This window comes from Pestalotiopsis fici, assembly GCF_000516985.1.
Source record: "Pestalotiopsis fici W106-1 unplaced genomic scaffold PFICI_Scf_1, whole genome shotgun sequence".
NCBI classification, from domain to species: Eukaryota; Fungi; Ascomycota; class Sordariomycetes; order Amphisphaeriales; family Sporocadaceae; genus Pestalotiopsis; species Pestalotiopsis fici.
Genome location: NW_006917091.1, coordinates 3502250 through 3517966, shown reverse-complemented (window position 1 = coordinate 3517966; position 15717 = coordinate 3502250). Strand labels below are relative to the sequence as shown.

At 51.2% G+C, this 15717-nt stretch overlaps 4 protein-coding genes across 4 annotated transcripts; 1 reads left to right on the top strand and 3 right to left on the bottom strand.

Moving 5' to 3' along the window:
• Positions 1-709: 709 nt before the first annotated feature.
• PFICI_01058 (uncharacterized protein) lies at positions 710-1963 on the bottom strand (the record flags this gene model as incomplete). Its single annotated transcript, XM_007829639.1, has 1 exon — positions 710-1963. The coding sequence occupies one exon, from the start codon at positions 1961-1963 to the stop codon at positions 710-712; it is 1254 nt and encodes a 417-aa protein (XP_007827830.1).
• A 1085-nt stretch (positions 1964-3048) lies between these two features.
• PFICI_01057 (uncharacterized protein) lies at positions 3049-4680 on the bottom strand (the record flags this gene model as incomplete). The annotated part of the gene is made up of 1 exon (XM_007829638.1): positions 3049-4680. One exon carries the CDS (start codon positions 4678-4680, stop codon positions 3049-3051), a length of 1632 nt encoding a protein of 543 aa, XP_007827829.1.
• A 641-nt stretch (positions 4681-5321) lies between these two features.
• On the bottom strand, positions 5322-8340 carry PFICI_01056 (uncharacterized protein; the record flags this gene model as incomplete). The annotated part of the gene is made up of 4 exons (XM_007829637.1): positions 5322-6648; positions 6699-7437; positions 7489-8029; positions 8149-8340. The coding sequence occupies 4 exons, from the start codon at positions 8338-8340 to the stop codon at positions 5322-5324; spliced, it is 2799 nt and encodes a 932-aa protein (XP_007827828.1).
• Positions 8341-12640: 4300 nt separating this feature from the next.
• On the top strand, positions 12641-14820 carry PFICI_01055 (uncharacterized protein; the record flags this gene model as incomplete). The annotated part of the gene is made up of 6 exons (XM_007829636.1): positions 12641-12710; positions 12761-12780; positions 12838-12938; positions 12996-13220; positions 13271-13876; positions 13932-14820. 6 exons carry the CDS (start codon positions 12641-12643, stop codon positions 14818-14820), a joined length of 1911 nt encoding a protein of 636 aa, XP_007827827.1.
• Between the last annotated feature and the right edge of the window lie 897 nt (positions 14821-15717).

Below are 15717 nucleotides of genomic sequence, written 5' to 3'. Positions count from 1 at the left end.
GTAGCAATTTAAGATATAGTAGGAGGCTTGTGTACCAGCTGTCAATATCGGTAAATTTGGAAATGTTGATCATGCGTTGCAAGCAATAGCGAGGGGGTAGTTATCACGGCCTCCAAACACAATAGAGATGGTTCGTGTATTTCTGGGGTGCTAGAGCAAAGTCGGGGGGATGTTGGAGTTTGTGTTTTAAACACGCTGTCAGGTGTCACGATTTTGTGTCCATTTTCAGTCGTGTTGGTGGCAGTTGCCATGGCTTGCTTGGACCCGAGTCCACAGCACGACAAAATTTGAAGCCACAGCCCACTGTTTCCAAGATAATTGATGTGTGCGGTCGCTACTTGATATCCCAGTTCGATATGCTGTTTAAAGTATACTGCAAGATCGATTCCCAAAAGATATGGGTTAGACCGCAGATTCTTAATCACAGAGAGCCGCGGGGCAATCATTCTTCCTCAAGATAGACTCGAATATCTACGAGTTCTGTGACTTTGATGGTCGTTTCTTGACAAAAGTACCAATCCAATTTCGGCAACGAAGAAATGGTCCCCTACTATACCGGAAGTTACATTGGAGGACTCCTAGGTCTCCCTGTAGTTCTTTCCCGAGAGAAATTATGCAACGAATTCGAGTCCGATAGTAGTGAACTCCAGAAAACGGCTATTTCATCATTCATGGTATCACCTTCAAAGACGAGGGCTGGGATGCAAGCCTATAGTAGAAATACCAAGCCTTCCTCTGGTACAACGCTTCCGGTGCAAAGGGCATCCCATCCCTTCTTGACATCATCCATGCCGTGGCCCCATTTGAACTTTAAGCCCTTGATGCCTTGGTTCCGAAAACCCTCCCAGGCAGAGTTCAGGCCCTTCCAGTATTCCTGCTCACCGAGCTTTTCTATGGCCCGCGACCGCATGTCATTGGCCGACGAGATGATGGCGCCGCCCGTCGCCGATCCCATTGACTGAAGGACATCCTGAGGCGAACTGGCGCTTATGGACGGGCCGACGCTGAGAATGGTGAAGCGGCTGTTGGTCTTTTGAATCTCGGCGGCCCATTTCGGCGCCACGCCCGCGCGGCCGCCAAAGTCGACAATCACCACCCGATCCTCTGGACCCACTTGCCATTTCGCCAGCAGCTCCGTGGGCGAGGAACTCGTGCTGACGACTTCATCGTAGAGACCCGTGCCCTCGACAAAGCTCTTGGAATACTCGCTGGCGGCGCCAATAATCCGTTTGGCCTTGGCCTGCTTCCGCGCGTGCCGGAGCTCAAATGCAAATGCTGCCGCCACCTTGGATCCGGGCGCAAACAGGATGACGGTGGCTCCAGCCAGGTCCGCCTCGCCCGTACCCCACGGCCGGCTGGTGTCTGATGCCGGGTGCAGGATGTCGTCGGACTTCTCGGCGAAAGCAAAGTGGTTAAGTAGATACGAGGTCTCATACATAATCCGAACCGCGGCGTCCATGGCCACGGTGTCGGCCTTGGCATCAATCTGCTCCCTGAGGCTCGCCGGGAAAACAAGGTAACGGTTGTAGATGGGCATGATCCCTTGGCGGTAGTCGTTGGTGATCAAGACCTGACCTGACACCTCGCCCTCCTTGACGGTCACGTCCTGGGCCAGGTTTCCGAGCGGTAGGTATCCGAACAAATAAGAGCCCTTGGACACGCTGGTGACCGTGGATTCCAGCACCTCTGCATAACCCCAGCAGTTGGTTCGACCGTACTTGGCCGGGTCACTAAGTGCCGAGGGCGTGCTGGGCGGCAATGGGTGAAAGTCCCACCATTTGAGCAGAAAGCCAAGCTTGGCGTAAGTGAGGTTGTTGACAGTCAGACTCAAGACCTTGGTGCGGATCCGTAATGAGGATGGGTTGGTGAGCGGCGGGTAAGGCACTTCATCCGGCAATGAGACGATGTGCTGGTTGGCATAGTTATCCTTTTGCAGGATCTGGACGACTGGTACTTCTGCCATGATGACAATTGTTTGGTTGTATTTTCGGTGTTAGTAGTAGACGGAAGAGTTTTGTCCATAGGTGAAAGACGAGAAGAGTAGACCAGGAATAATCCTAGACTTATAACAGTTTATATCGTTCATCTCCAAATTCCCACAAAGGCGGAGCTAACATCATACCCACCCACCCACATGAATCTGTAGGTATTGAGTTGGCTAAGCCCAGCGGAACCTAAGCAAGCATGCATAAGCCGTAAGAACCGTATACATACTATACGATTGCATCCGTGTCTCACCCCCACAACCTTGGTTTGTGTTACCGATGCGAGTGCGAGTGATGGCCGTCGATGTACGTATGACTCGGATCCTCTTTACTCCTAGCATCTTGTCTTGTCGAATCAAAGGCTTTTGCGTGGCGCTATTCCGGGGGCCTGGGCGGGCTATTAGCTGCCCGCCTCGGCTTTGTCGGGCGCTACTACTCCAAGCTGGCTGCTTGACAGGGGACTATTCAGGTGGGTGTATCACTGGCCTGTGCAAGAAGGGTATTAAATGGACTATCATCATGTTTGTCCATTGTTGTAGCTAGTTCTGAGCATTTGGGACTATATGGTCTCTATCATCCGGGATGACATGAATACAAAGGAAAAAGACGTCTTTAGTGGCTGAATAATCAGACACGGACACCATTGTGATTGTAATATTGACTGACTAGAAGTCAGCACACTCTTACCGGTTGTCGCCTCGGTTTCTCAGTTTAGTACAGCTATGAATACTGTATTAAAAATCTGGAAAATATTCAAGTTGAATACACAGTATACTATCAGCGTGAAAGATGCGGGCAGCATACCAATCACGCCTCCAGTGCGCAAACGATTACCCCAGCGAATAAGATATATACTATAATGTGATAATGGCAACGATAATCTCGCGAAGAAACAGAGGGATTAGCTTAGGTCATTACTTCCCTGAAACGAAAAGATCATGTCTTGAGGTGTTAGACATGGTTTGAGTCGCTGCCAGCCTGAAGCCAAATGCCCAATACGGATACAGTTTGTAAGATTAATCAGTAGAATATCTGAAAAGAGATTATCCAACTCTCATCAAGTTCAAACAACAGGACAAGACCAACTCTCAGAATCATCCGCGTCTCCAACTCCATCATACTCTGCCACAGCCGGCCACCTGCAGATTGGTCGTTGAAACTGCACCGAGGGCGCGACATCTTCCACATACTTGGTGCCGATGATCGATTCGGGAGCTGCCGTACTACCCCCCTCGACCCAGTTCACCAAGGAGTATAACATTGAATGACTAGCATCCTCGACTGGCGGCACCGCACCGCTCTGCGAGGCGGCATCCAGGACCCAAGCACCCGCGCCACTGGAGCAATGACCCATTCCGGGTACCATGAATAAGCGGTAGAAATCCTCCACCTCCCCGGCCCGACCGTGGGCGCCGTAAAAGTCCTGGACCGTAGCATACCAAGCCGCGGCGCTCAGAGTCGGGATCAACGGGTCCGCGTAGCCGTGGTAGTGCAGAATCTTGGCGCCGCGGTCCCCGAAGGCGCGCAGGTCCGGGTCGTAGGCGTTGGCGCCGCCCGGGTTTATGGTGTCGGAGAAGAAAATGTCGGCGGCCGTCAGCGTGCTCCAGTCCCAGGCCGAGTCGTTGTAGATGGCGTGCCGGAACCACGTGGGGCCAAACTGCGGCTCGTCGCCGTTCATGAGGTACGAGAAGCTCGCCTCGCCGCTGGGGGAGATGCCCAGGTGGACCAACTCGCCCGTGGTTCCATTGGCGAGCCAGGGGGTGTACATTCTCTCCAAGTTAGCCGCCTGCTCGTCGCTGAGGCATGCAGTCGAGTTGAGCGTGCCCGTGCCGCACGTCAATGCAGCAAAGTCAATGGTGCACTTGGACGGGTCCATGATGATGTCGTCGGCGACGCCGTCGAGGAGATCGCACTGCTCTAGGACGGCAGCGGCAACAAAGGGCCACTTGGTGGCTGGGATATAGCTCGCTCTCGTGTTTGGAAACTGCAAAAGTGCCACGTACGTCTGCCAGCCCGCAACATGCGTTTGCCAGGGAACAGCACCGGCCAGGACGCCGTCAAAGTCCTCTGGGTAACGTTCTGCTGCGTTGAGCCCCTGCCGACCTCCAGTCGAACACCCAGCATAATACGAATATAGCTTTCCTCCGGTACTGTTCCCATAATAGCTGGAGACGACCTCCTTGGCGGCCATGACAGAGACGTGGAGAGCGCGGTGGCCCCAGTTGATGCTTTGCTCTGGAAAGGAAAGAAAACTGCCATCACTGCTGTTTGATGCATGTCCAGTATTGGTAGACACTGAAGCAAATCCTTTGCGCAGTCCCCAGACCACGTCTGGGTAGTTTATCGCACCAGCAAATCCACCATTGCCCACAGTCAAAAGTCTTTGGTTCCATTCTGCTGTGGGTGGTAACCAGATCTCCGCCTCAACCGACGAATTGGTGGTCGTCCGAATGGTGAGTCCAAGACGACAAGCTTGAGGCACCAGCAGCTGAGGGTCATTGTAGTCGGCGTTGGCAGAAGTGCCTGTGAATGTGCTGCCATTTATTATAGTCTCGGCAGTATGAACTACTGCAGTGCCGTTGGAGAATGTATGTCCCAAGAAGGAGGCACAGGTGGACGAGGATGGTAGACATATGGCGTGGCCACCAGGCAAAAGCAAAGCCAAAGGCAGAACAGCAAGGACACGCCCAATCATTGTTGCCGAGAACTGCATCGACAGATCACCAAATCAAGAGTGTGGCGTTTGGGTTGACATCATGGCCGTTTCGACAGCGCGGTATATGGTAGGAGGTTTATATTTGACTCGCACGGCGCCCATGATATTACTTTCAGATTGGTAAGTAAGTTTCTCGGTCTGCATTCCCTGTGGTGCCGATGAATAAACCAGGGATCGGGAGGCATTGACGAAAATCTCCGCTTGTCCAGATGGGTCCGATAGAGATTCGGAGGCTCCGCGGCTGATCTTCATCGGTATCAAGATACTGGCAGATTGTGTCGGAACTGGCCTGGAGCGGGAAGAGACTATTACGATTTCAAGCATACGTCTTGATCTCGTAAGAAAAAAGAGATAAAATACTGCTGCAGTCAGTTGCAAAAGCAGTCCGATCAGTGATTTGCAATTGTTTCCGAGAGCCAATGACAATGTTTCAGGGTACATCTGCCCAATTCAAAAGGATAAAACGCACATCAGCGCCAAGCTGGATAAGTTCGAGGTGGTATCTAATTCAATGATATCCCAAAAGAAGGTCCCATAACGTGTGGCTGATATACTCAAGCCATTGTCCCATGATCCGTTGCGCCGTTTTCCCAAAGTCGCCGCCGACAAATGCTAGTAATTCAAGACGTCCCATTCCAATTCATGCCGATTCCATTCAATAAATCATTTGCGCCATAGTTGAAACCATTCAGATATGTGTCAATGTCCGTCATACCTTCGTTTTCCAGTACGTCCATGAGCTCGGTCTGCTGAGACTGGTTGAGGCTGCCTTGTCTCTCCGGAGGCAATCCTGCCCATGAGTTGTCGTTCATTCCCATCATGTTGAAACCATTGTTTCCAGCTCCATTCCACATGTTGCCATTGGTATTACCAAAGGCATACGGTGAGATGAATGGAGGAGGCGGATTGAACCAATCGGTTCCAGACGTCACTGGCGGTAGGGGACGTTGCTGGACCATTGGGGTTTGGTGCGATGATAGTGTTGGAAGTGCGAATGCAACCTGTGGGGTGTGTTGCGGTGGCGGCGGCGCCTGCTGCATGAGGTGATTAGGCATGGCGACTGGTGGTGCAGCTTTCATCACAGGAGTTGACATGGCTACTGGAGGAATATGTGGCGTATTAAACAGTGGCGTAGCAGAGGAGCCATTGCCCACTGAGTCTGGTGGTGTCGGGAGATGGTCTGGCGGTGAGAGTATTGGCGGCGAAGCAGTCGCCTCCGTGCCAGGAGGAGTCGTTTCTTCCATTATGAGGTTCTCCGTTGACTGAGTGAAGTCGGGCGGGAAATAACTGAAACGTCTGCCCGTCGATGGCTCCGTGGAAGCAGGGTTCAAGAATATGGAGTTGGAACGGAATGCAGGTTGCGACGGAAAGGAGCTGTCGAAATGGACTTGCTCAGGTTGCTGGTTGAAAACATAACCAAACTGCGGGGGATTGAACATTGGGGGTGGGCCGCTGTTCTTGGAAATTGTTGTCGCATTCGTCACCTCCGATGACGGGGAATTGGTATCAGGCTGCGACGAGGGAGTGCCAAACACGCTTGAAGACGACATGATTGGCGTTCCTCGAGCGTCGTAACTTCGAAGACATGCTTCTGCGAATTTTCCGTACAGTTTCGAAGCTGCTGACGTCCCTGGCCACCGTTCCGCGCACGAATCAATGATGTCGAGACAGACATTTATAAGCTCCTGGACTTCGTCGCGCGAGTGAGCCGCTCGAACTTCTGGGTAACTTGCCACCGTCCACAGTATGGTGTTAACAGACATGTAGAGAGTGAGCAAGAAGACCCAAGTAACGTCGATTGCAGACGCCATGACTTGTTTACTTGAGATATTGATCACAAATGCAACAGAGTCAAAACACTTAAGAGCTGAAGTTGCAGATGGCTTGGGCACCTGCGGAGATGGTCTGTGTAGCCCAACCACCATTGTGTGGTACCTGCCGGTAAACCTGGACATTATTAGTAATATGTCAACATGTTGGGTGTGTGGTTGACCTACCATGGTTTGCACCAAGCCGGGGTCTCGGGTGTCGAGTTGATCCACTGCTGCATTCTGCTCTCCATCGAAGCGAACCACGGGTCGCGGTCGTCTCGCGGTGTCGCTTGCTTCTTCTCGTACAGCACTCTTCGAATCTCATTTTGCAGCAATCGCATCTTGCAGAAATGAATGGCGACCAGCTTACGGTCGTCTACTGGACCAGGAGTGATCCCGTTCTCCGTAATATGGCTGTCATCAACAGTAGAGAAGAAGGCCACGTCGGCAAAGTCATCCGTTTTGGCAAACCCGCTTGGTCGGCCCATGCTGTATGATAATCCGAACTCATTTGTCATGACAATCCAACTGAGACGTCGTCGCAAATCCAGGGTCAAGGGATCTTCGATACCGAGGCTGATGGTTTTCTCGTCGGCCAGACCCATTTGTTGGCATATCCTAGTGGCAAGACCAACAATGTAAAAGACGGCAGTACGCGTTGGCGTAAGAAGAGAATACTGGCCCAAAAGGATAAGGCATTGGAGTGTTTTCAGGTCCTTGGGCCGGACAACGCGCTCAAAGTACTGCATAGCAGACAAATAATAACTATCGGCAAGTCCAGCATAGGTTGTGTCGAGCTTTTGCATGCTGATGGCCATGACCATTCGGACAACAAACTGTTGGTAGGCATCTTGGCTTCCATTATATACGTCGCGGATTGCGGCCTCCAATTTGCTTTCGTGAAGCACAGGGGTAAGAACTTGAGCTGTAAAATATGAGATAAATGAGCATGAGACACACTGCGCAATCTACTCACCTCGTTGTTGGTAGACCTCCAGTAAACGATCAACAATCACCCGACTAGGTAATGTTGCTGCAGGAACACCACTAATCATTGGGAAACTCTTCTTTCTTGCCGCGGCGGACTGCGGTATGCTAAAAGACATGGACCTTGTGGCCAGAGTGTTGAGGGTTTCCGGCGCGATCGGTCTTCTGTTACGGACTGACGGTACCAGCTCTGAGATGCGGTTCGAATCTGTATATCGTTTGGCCTCTTCCATGACCATGCGCGTCATGGCAATACCGCTTGAAGGGCCCAAGTACCGAGGAGTTTCGTCCGACTCGTTGAGGCGCACGAGACCACCGGGTCTTAGGAGGTCTTCGTTGTTCTTGGGAAATTCCTCCTCATCGGTGTAGAGGCCAAGCTCTGCCTCGAGAGCACGCACCTTTTCTTGGAGCTTGACGACATAGTAACGGCTGATCTTCTTGCCCTTGGTGGTGTCGAAGTACTCGCATACGGAGCCCGACCGTTCGCACGGCAGACAGCGGGGAAGGGTAGGGTCGCAGCGGGTTTTCCTCTATAAGCGGGAGAGTCTCAGCCAGACGCTTCAACGGTCTTGCGGGTAGGCAGCTTCTCGACAACAGAGACGCAGGTAGCCTCGAGGAGGAGTGGAGTGTTTGAGAGCTGGTCGCTTACCTGGCGACAACGGCAACAAGCCGTTAGTGTATGCGCAATGCGATGCGATGCCTCGCCTTCACCATCGCCGCTGGAAGGCTCCCTCGGCAGCTGGGGAACGGGTTTCGGGTGGTGGTGCTGAGCATGGGGCGGCCGCGGTCGTTGATAGAGCCCGAAGCCTTCAACATGCCGAAAGACATCTGGGGCGTCCATCGGCGCGAGACGGCTGTGGGAAAGGAAGTTTGTGTCTCCTGGTGCCTCTTGTGTCGTGTGAAGTGTTGAAGTTTGTTGTCTATGCAATTGGTTTTTTGCTGCTGTGCCGGGTTGGGATGCGGAGGTTTGTTCTTGGGGGGGTGCGCGCGGGGAGCAGAAGCAGTGAGCTACTACACTAAGGTACTGTGCCTACTGTATGACCGCTCGACACACTGCACTGCACGCACCTCAAGTCTCTCGCTCTCTCTCTCTCTCTCTCTTTGGTGATTTTAACCAGCCGGAGACAGCGTCGATCAGTGAGTGGCCCGGCCCACAATCTATTCTACGAAATGGATCCCACGGCGAAATCGAAGGTCGTATGGAAGGAGTGATGGAACAAATTTTTGAGTGACGAGGATTGGATTGACAGAAGGCTGCCGGGATTCGAAAGGTACTTGGTGATTGTACTGAGGCTCTGCTCTGCTGGACCCTCTCTGCTTTCACCCGTCTCCTTTACTGAGGGGACGACGATGGATACTACTACCACCTAGCTCGCAGGGCGATAGATGAGACTGGGAGATTCCTATTACAGGTAGAATGCCAAGGCACAGGCGACTCTCAGAGCTAAATCTGCCCGAGTTCATCTACCTTACCATCGACCTATTACTTGGGCACTCTTCCCTCGCACTACTTTTTCAACTTACCTTACCTACATTACTACGGTGCTGCTAACAGCTACCGGTTGACTGTTGGTGGTAGGTAGTACAAAGGCAAACAATCTAGGTAGGGTGTGTAAGCTCTGGCTTACAGTAGTAGCAGCCATATGAAGTTCATACCTAACATCTGCCTACCTAGGTACCTACCTACCTTCCTGGGCATGGTACCAAGTATCAGGGTTGAGGTAGCCGCGTGGGATGATGGAACCGAGTGGGACAAAATCCTTGGGGTGTGTGGAGAACCGATTGGCTCTGTTCATCAGTATTCAGCCCCCCGCAGCCCAAGAACTGTCAAACAGGGTTTCAGGATTCAGCCGCTGATTTGTGTGCACTACATCACTTACCTACGTCTAATTAACTACTATTACAACTATACAGATACACGACAAGTTCATTTAACACGCACGGTATAATTGTAGTCTCTTTTTGCCGTACAATTCTGCATCCGTGCTGTCGAAACACGACCCCGTCATCTCCATTTGTTCTTCGTCCTGCTCGGCGCTGTTTCGTTTCAGGTTTCAATCTAACCTAGGAATTTTTTTTTTCTTCCCACGCCGGAAAGGGCAATTTGCCGACGACCTTTTCTGGGCCTTGGACCGTCGCTAGCCTGGTTCTAAAAGGAGTTCGTGCCTGTCCTCATTCTACACTACTACCGGGTTACAAGGACACGGGCTTCAACGAGTCAGGATCCAATTCGACGTCCGCTGTTCTTCATCTTGTCATGTGTCAAATATGACGCGCTTCCTGTCGGGATCGCCTCCTCAAGTGTCTCTCTCTAGGCCTGACCAGCAAGATTGCGATGGCGACTAAGTGCTTAGGCGCCCAAACCACCGGTGGCGTTGGTGTTATGACATTGTCCCTCCCGAATAGCCTCATCTCTAGAAGTTCCATGACGGTAGCTAGCCCGACCAGCAGGGGCCTGTCTTCTAGAAGACTCCAAATGGTCTAGAATGACAGTACCCGCTCCCGCGATATTACCACTTCGGGAGACTCGTCACCCCGTCTTGAATGCTTGTTTCCTAAATGCAATCTCCGTGAAGCTGTCACTATTGTTGGCTTCTTGGCGAGAGGGAATGTTACGTAGCGGGAAGAAGATCTTTGATGTGCTAGGTTGAATCACCTGGATCTCGAGCACGTGCCCAGTCCCGGGGGGCAAGACATCGTTATAATTCGAACACGAACCAGCTAGGATGAGAAGAGGCAGGAGGTTCGACTCTGGCGTGTAAGAGAATTGGTTTACTGGAATAGAGTCCTCGACGTCACAGATCGACCATAATAGAGAATTGCTTGCGAGCCTAGAGTCTCGTCTTACTAGAACAGCACACTTCTTGTACTCAGCTGCATTATTAGTTGGCCACCAGCATTGACTTGCTCAGTCTGCGTGCACGTGGCTGATACCACCTCTGCAGTGGATAGATACATTGTCGAGGCTGGGTGCGTGTCTTGTCTTTGCCCCCAATCAAAGTCAAAGCTGCGCCAACAACGACTCTGATTACTCGGTCACGTCGCCCCAACCGTAACCTCTATCTCTTCAGTTTCTCCGTCCTTGACAGCGATGCCAGATGGTGGTGGTGGTGGTGTTCCTGAAAGGCAGATGTAGTGGCAAGGGCTCATCGTTTGTCAGAATCTAGATCTTCAGGGACATGATATCCTTATCCTGTTCCTGCGTCATCTGTGCTCCTGTGGGAATTCGGAAACGGTGTGACTGCGCTATGTTTAGACCTAGCGCCAAAGAGGATCTCCGGAAACAGATCAGATGCAGGGGCTTTTGCTTAGGCGGGCATTTCCCTATTCATTTTGGTGAAAGTGAGGTCCAGAACCCCTGTCCGTACCGAGCCCTGAAAGAGATCTAATAGGCGGCTCTTATAGAAGAAATAGATCTATTTTCATCGTTTCACAAGATTCGCCATCGCGTATATGAAAATCAGTGGAGAGTAGGTACAGAGTAGACATGGTCAATCCAATGTTTCGTTAGTAAGATCAATTGGGATTGACCCAATGATAGCGGGTGTACTCTGTAGTGCGCTTCTCATCAAACTGGCCGACAATCAGACAAGCCAGGCAGGTACTGTACGGCAGTTGTTCGCGGGAACCTAAAAACCTGCCATCAAGTCCACAACAGTGCTGACAACAGGGGGTGGAACTTGATGGTATCAATGGGCAGTCGAGGCCCGTGAGGTAGTATATGGAGTAAGATAAGGCTCTGTTTCATTATATCGCCTCCTCGCCAAAGCGGCACATGTGAATTGAGCGTGCGTTATAGTATATAGGTAGACGAATGTGGTTGGTACTTCGAGCTGCATGTCGCTTGTGTTTGTTGCAGCTGTCAGCATGTGTAATCAATCGCCTAAGCACATTGGGCTTTGTGCGAGACAGAGAAAAGAAACAGGCTTTTGTTATCTGCCAGAAAGATGCCCGGCTTATACACTTGGACTGCTTCTGCGGCTATAGAACCAGCAGCATCATGTATACTAGCATGATTGATGGGACGCGGCTATTGACAACAAGGCAGACAGGCAGCTACTATATTGCTGGCATTACACATGCAAGCCATTTCTCTCTAGTGTGGGAAGTAAAGGAGGCTGCCAGAAGTACCTACTACACTACATTTCATGATGGAGGCGCACTTGTTATTACCAAGATACCGTACCCATTTGATCGCGCTGGAACTAATGCGGCAACGTTTTTCCGCACACGATTAACGTGAAATGGTCCAGATTAATAACAAATGATCACTTCACCTTGCCTAGTTATGGATCTACTTTGATTAAGTAGGTAAATAGTCAGCACTGACTGACTGTATGTATCGCGCATCTAAACTCACATGACGGTGGTTTCCCTAAGCGCACCTCTGATGTTCCAAATAACTTTCTACCCCACCTTTTTCTTCGTGACTTTTGCCATTCTGCACATACGGCGGAGCTGCCCAGGGCCCCCCAAAATCCCCTGTAATCCCACCACGGAATTCCTGTCGCTGATCATAGCCGCGACCCGCCCACCCACCACAAAAAGAGCGAGCGGGCGCCTTAAAGGCTGGTGCTACTTACCGCAGGGTCTGTAGCCTTTATTACGTACCTCTCTACCCTAACTGCTTCGAGTTGCTACCTGTGGTGCGGTCAAACGTTGCGAACAATTGATGAGGCTCTGTTCAACCTGCCAGAAATTTCTGCGTTATCTGTCCATCTGACCTTTGAGTGCGAGATCATCCCGTGGAACGCCCTCTGTGTAACTTGCGTAGATTCCTGGTGACTTCGGTATACGCTGGAGACATCTTGTCGTCACTGGACTACCCCAAGGCAGCCCAGCCAGTGAAGCAAGCGGCGGCTATACCGCAACTTGGCCCTCTTTCAATCGCTGTCCACCTTGGTCATCCTGCCCTGTCAGGTTGCACCGTCAGAGCAAAACCTACAGCCTGGCTTTGTACATCTCACCAGCATTTTCGCGCCACAGATTCAATCCTCATCGGTGACTTCTGCCTCCAGTTGAGCGGCCAAGGTTTGCGCGCCTTCTGAGTTGCATGACAGGGACAGCTCACACTGAACCGGAGCTTGTTCCGGCCACTCGAGGAGAAGAAATCACCAGCTGCCACAACCCCCACCACCGTGATGCCGCGCTCCAGTTTCTCTGATAATCCTTTGTTGCGGGTTTCTCGGCCTGTATCTGCCTGTTCGCGATGTGGGTTTCTCTCGTCCTTGGCTCTTCCTGCATATACTGACACTCAACAGGTCGATCGGCCAAGGTCAAGGTACCTGAGTTCGTGTCCACACTTGTTGCTGGAGAATGCGCTGACTGAGATTGCAAGTGTGACGGCAAATTGCCCGCCTGCACAGCTTGTGAGAAGGCAGGCCGCGAGAATGAATGCTCAAGCGCCAATGATCAGTTCGCTCGTGGTAAAGAGCGCAGGTATGAGACATCGAAACCCCGATGACTTGTATGTCCCCTCACTGATATACTTGCCAGCTACGTGGCTGCTTTGGAGCTGCGCATCGAGAAGCTCGAGAGAAGGCTCGAATATGCTAGGTCTAGGAAAGCTTCAGTGGCTCAATACGAATCAGAACCACCTCCTACTCAGCAGCCAGATCGGAAAGACTCGCTAGCCACCATCAGGGCTGCGATTCACCGGAAAGCTGAAAGGACAAGGGAAAACACGGACGTCAACTCCTTAATGTCCGACTTTGGTTTCTTGTGCGTGCATCTGTATTGTCCAGTGAAAATATTGGCTAACCCGTTCCAAGATCTATCAATGCCACAACAAGAGATTTTGAGCCTTCCATGACAAACATGAACTTTGCCCGGCTCGTTCTGGCATCTTCATCAAATGATCCGCTACCAGACACGCAGGGCTGGGCAGCGCCCTCCAGAGAGGAGGGTCTCGGCATCGTTCAGTACTATATGAACAATGTCTTTTCGCTATACCCGGCCTTCTCGGAAACCACCTTCTACACGACGCTGGAACAAGTATACAATCAACCTGATCGGTCGATCAAAGATACCGATTACTGGCTCGTTTTCATGGTACTGGCAATCGGATCCGTCGCCCAGAGCCAGTCGAGCAATGATGCCCACTATAGAAATGGCATGTACTTCGTGTCGAGGGCCATGAAACATGCCGACAAGGCCCTGGTTCCAGGCTATGTTACACAGATTCAATCGCTGATACTACTCACTCAATACTCCATGCTAGATCCCACGCACTTTGATAGTTGGCACCTGGTCGGCTTCACAGCTCGAGCTGTGGTTGACCTTGGCTTCCATCAAGACCCACCACCCGAGCAAATGCCCGACAAGGCCCAACTGGACTTTCGACGAAAGCTCTTTTACTGTGTCTACTCCCTTGACAGGTAAAGACTTATGCCAATCTATGTTCAACCAATTCCTGTGCTCACATCATTATAGGTCAATCAGTATGGTGCAGGCACGCGCATTCTCCTTCACAGATGCCTCGACCAACGTTGCTTGGCCCAGGGCTAAATCATTCAGCCGACGTGCATCCATCACTGGGCAAATGTTGGCGGGCACGGAGCCGGCATTCCTACTATTTCAACTACGATGGGCGCAGTCTCACTGGTACCAGGTCTTGTTTCAGTCCGATACTGTACCTATATCGGATTCTACTTCTTTCATTTGGCAAATGTGCCAAGACATGAGGGAATGGGCGGATGCTTTGCCCATGAGCCTCCCAGTAGCCATGAGAGAGATGTTTGACCTGGAATTGCGATACAGCTACGTGTACTGCCTGATGGAATCATCACGAGCACCCAACATGTCGGATTACCGCCGCTCGCTCGTGTTCGAACACACAATTGCCTATCTGGACCGCTTACATGAGATTGTACAGAATGGCTCCAAGAATGCATTCTACACTAGTCACGATGCATTGCGAGTCTTCTTCATGGCTACCAAACTGGTCGCCGTGCTCAACGAGGCCGAGGACCTTATTGCAGCTGGCGTGACAGTCTCACCTCCGGCTTCACAGCCTGGCAAGCCCTTACCGCCACCACTTCCAAGTCGGCCGGGGGGCTATGGGCTTGATAATCTGCAACGAAGTCTCGACTCTCTGGACCGAGCAAATCAGATCCTACTGCGCTGGGGTCAGCGATGGCAGGATTCATCATCGCTGCAACAAGCACTCGACATGATCACAAGTGATCTAACTCCTCGACTTCGGGTAAGGCAGCAGATGCGACAGAGGGCGTCGCCGCCACAAGCCATGGCTCAACCCGCCACGAGAGAGATGAGATGGGTCGACGTTGATGTCGAGGCAATGATGAGAAACAATAGATGATGTCGGAGACGAATTATTGTGACGGGTCGGATCAATCTGGAGCATAAGTCATGATTCACGGACGCAAGGAGTACGGCGGGCGTCGTCAGCTTTTCATGCATGTCTTTATTTTTTCCTGTCTTCACTGGACAAAGAGTAACATGATATCAACCGTATTGAGCATTTTGAATTACAAAAAAAAAATAACCTCATTATGCGTCTTTTCCTACAGCGAGCGACTTTGTTCCGAGAACCGGCATCTATCTGAAAGACTTCCAAATTTTCAGTAGCAAACCCCACGAGTGTGCAGATAATGTCAGCGAACTAAGACAAGTTGGAGACGAGGCCAAAAAAATGAGTCCATATGTATTCTCCGACACGGGGAATCGAACCCCGGGCATGACGGATCAAGATGAGAGCGTCATATGTTAGCCACTACACCATATCGGATGATGCGATCGAATAACCGATTGCTGATTGGATGAATATTGAGCGGTTTAATTACAACTACATCAAAAGATTGTAGATGGCTCCACTAGATGAACAATATCTAGACCCACCGTCAAGCGCGGTACGCATTCAAACAATCTCAAGCCCATCTTTGAAGATATCCATCAGGCATTACTTAACCGGTGCTAGTATAAAAAGACGGACTGAATAGAAGGCTGAAACATACTCAGTTTCAAGATCGCGTCAGGAATAAGGATAGTCACTGATCATTTATGCCGACCCATCTGCTGGAGTCTTTACTACCTATAAATGCTGAAAATTCGGCCCAAGAAGGAAGGGCTTGATAAATCGATGATGCGCCTTTGCCCAGTAGTAACAGTCTCGCCAAACACAGAATTTTAAGGCGTCAGACTATTAAGTTTATTCGCCCAACCCACTTAGAGCAGTGGCGGGGAAAGAGAAGAAATT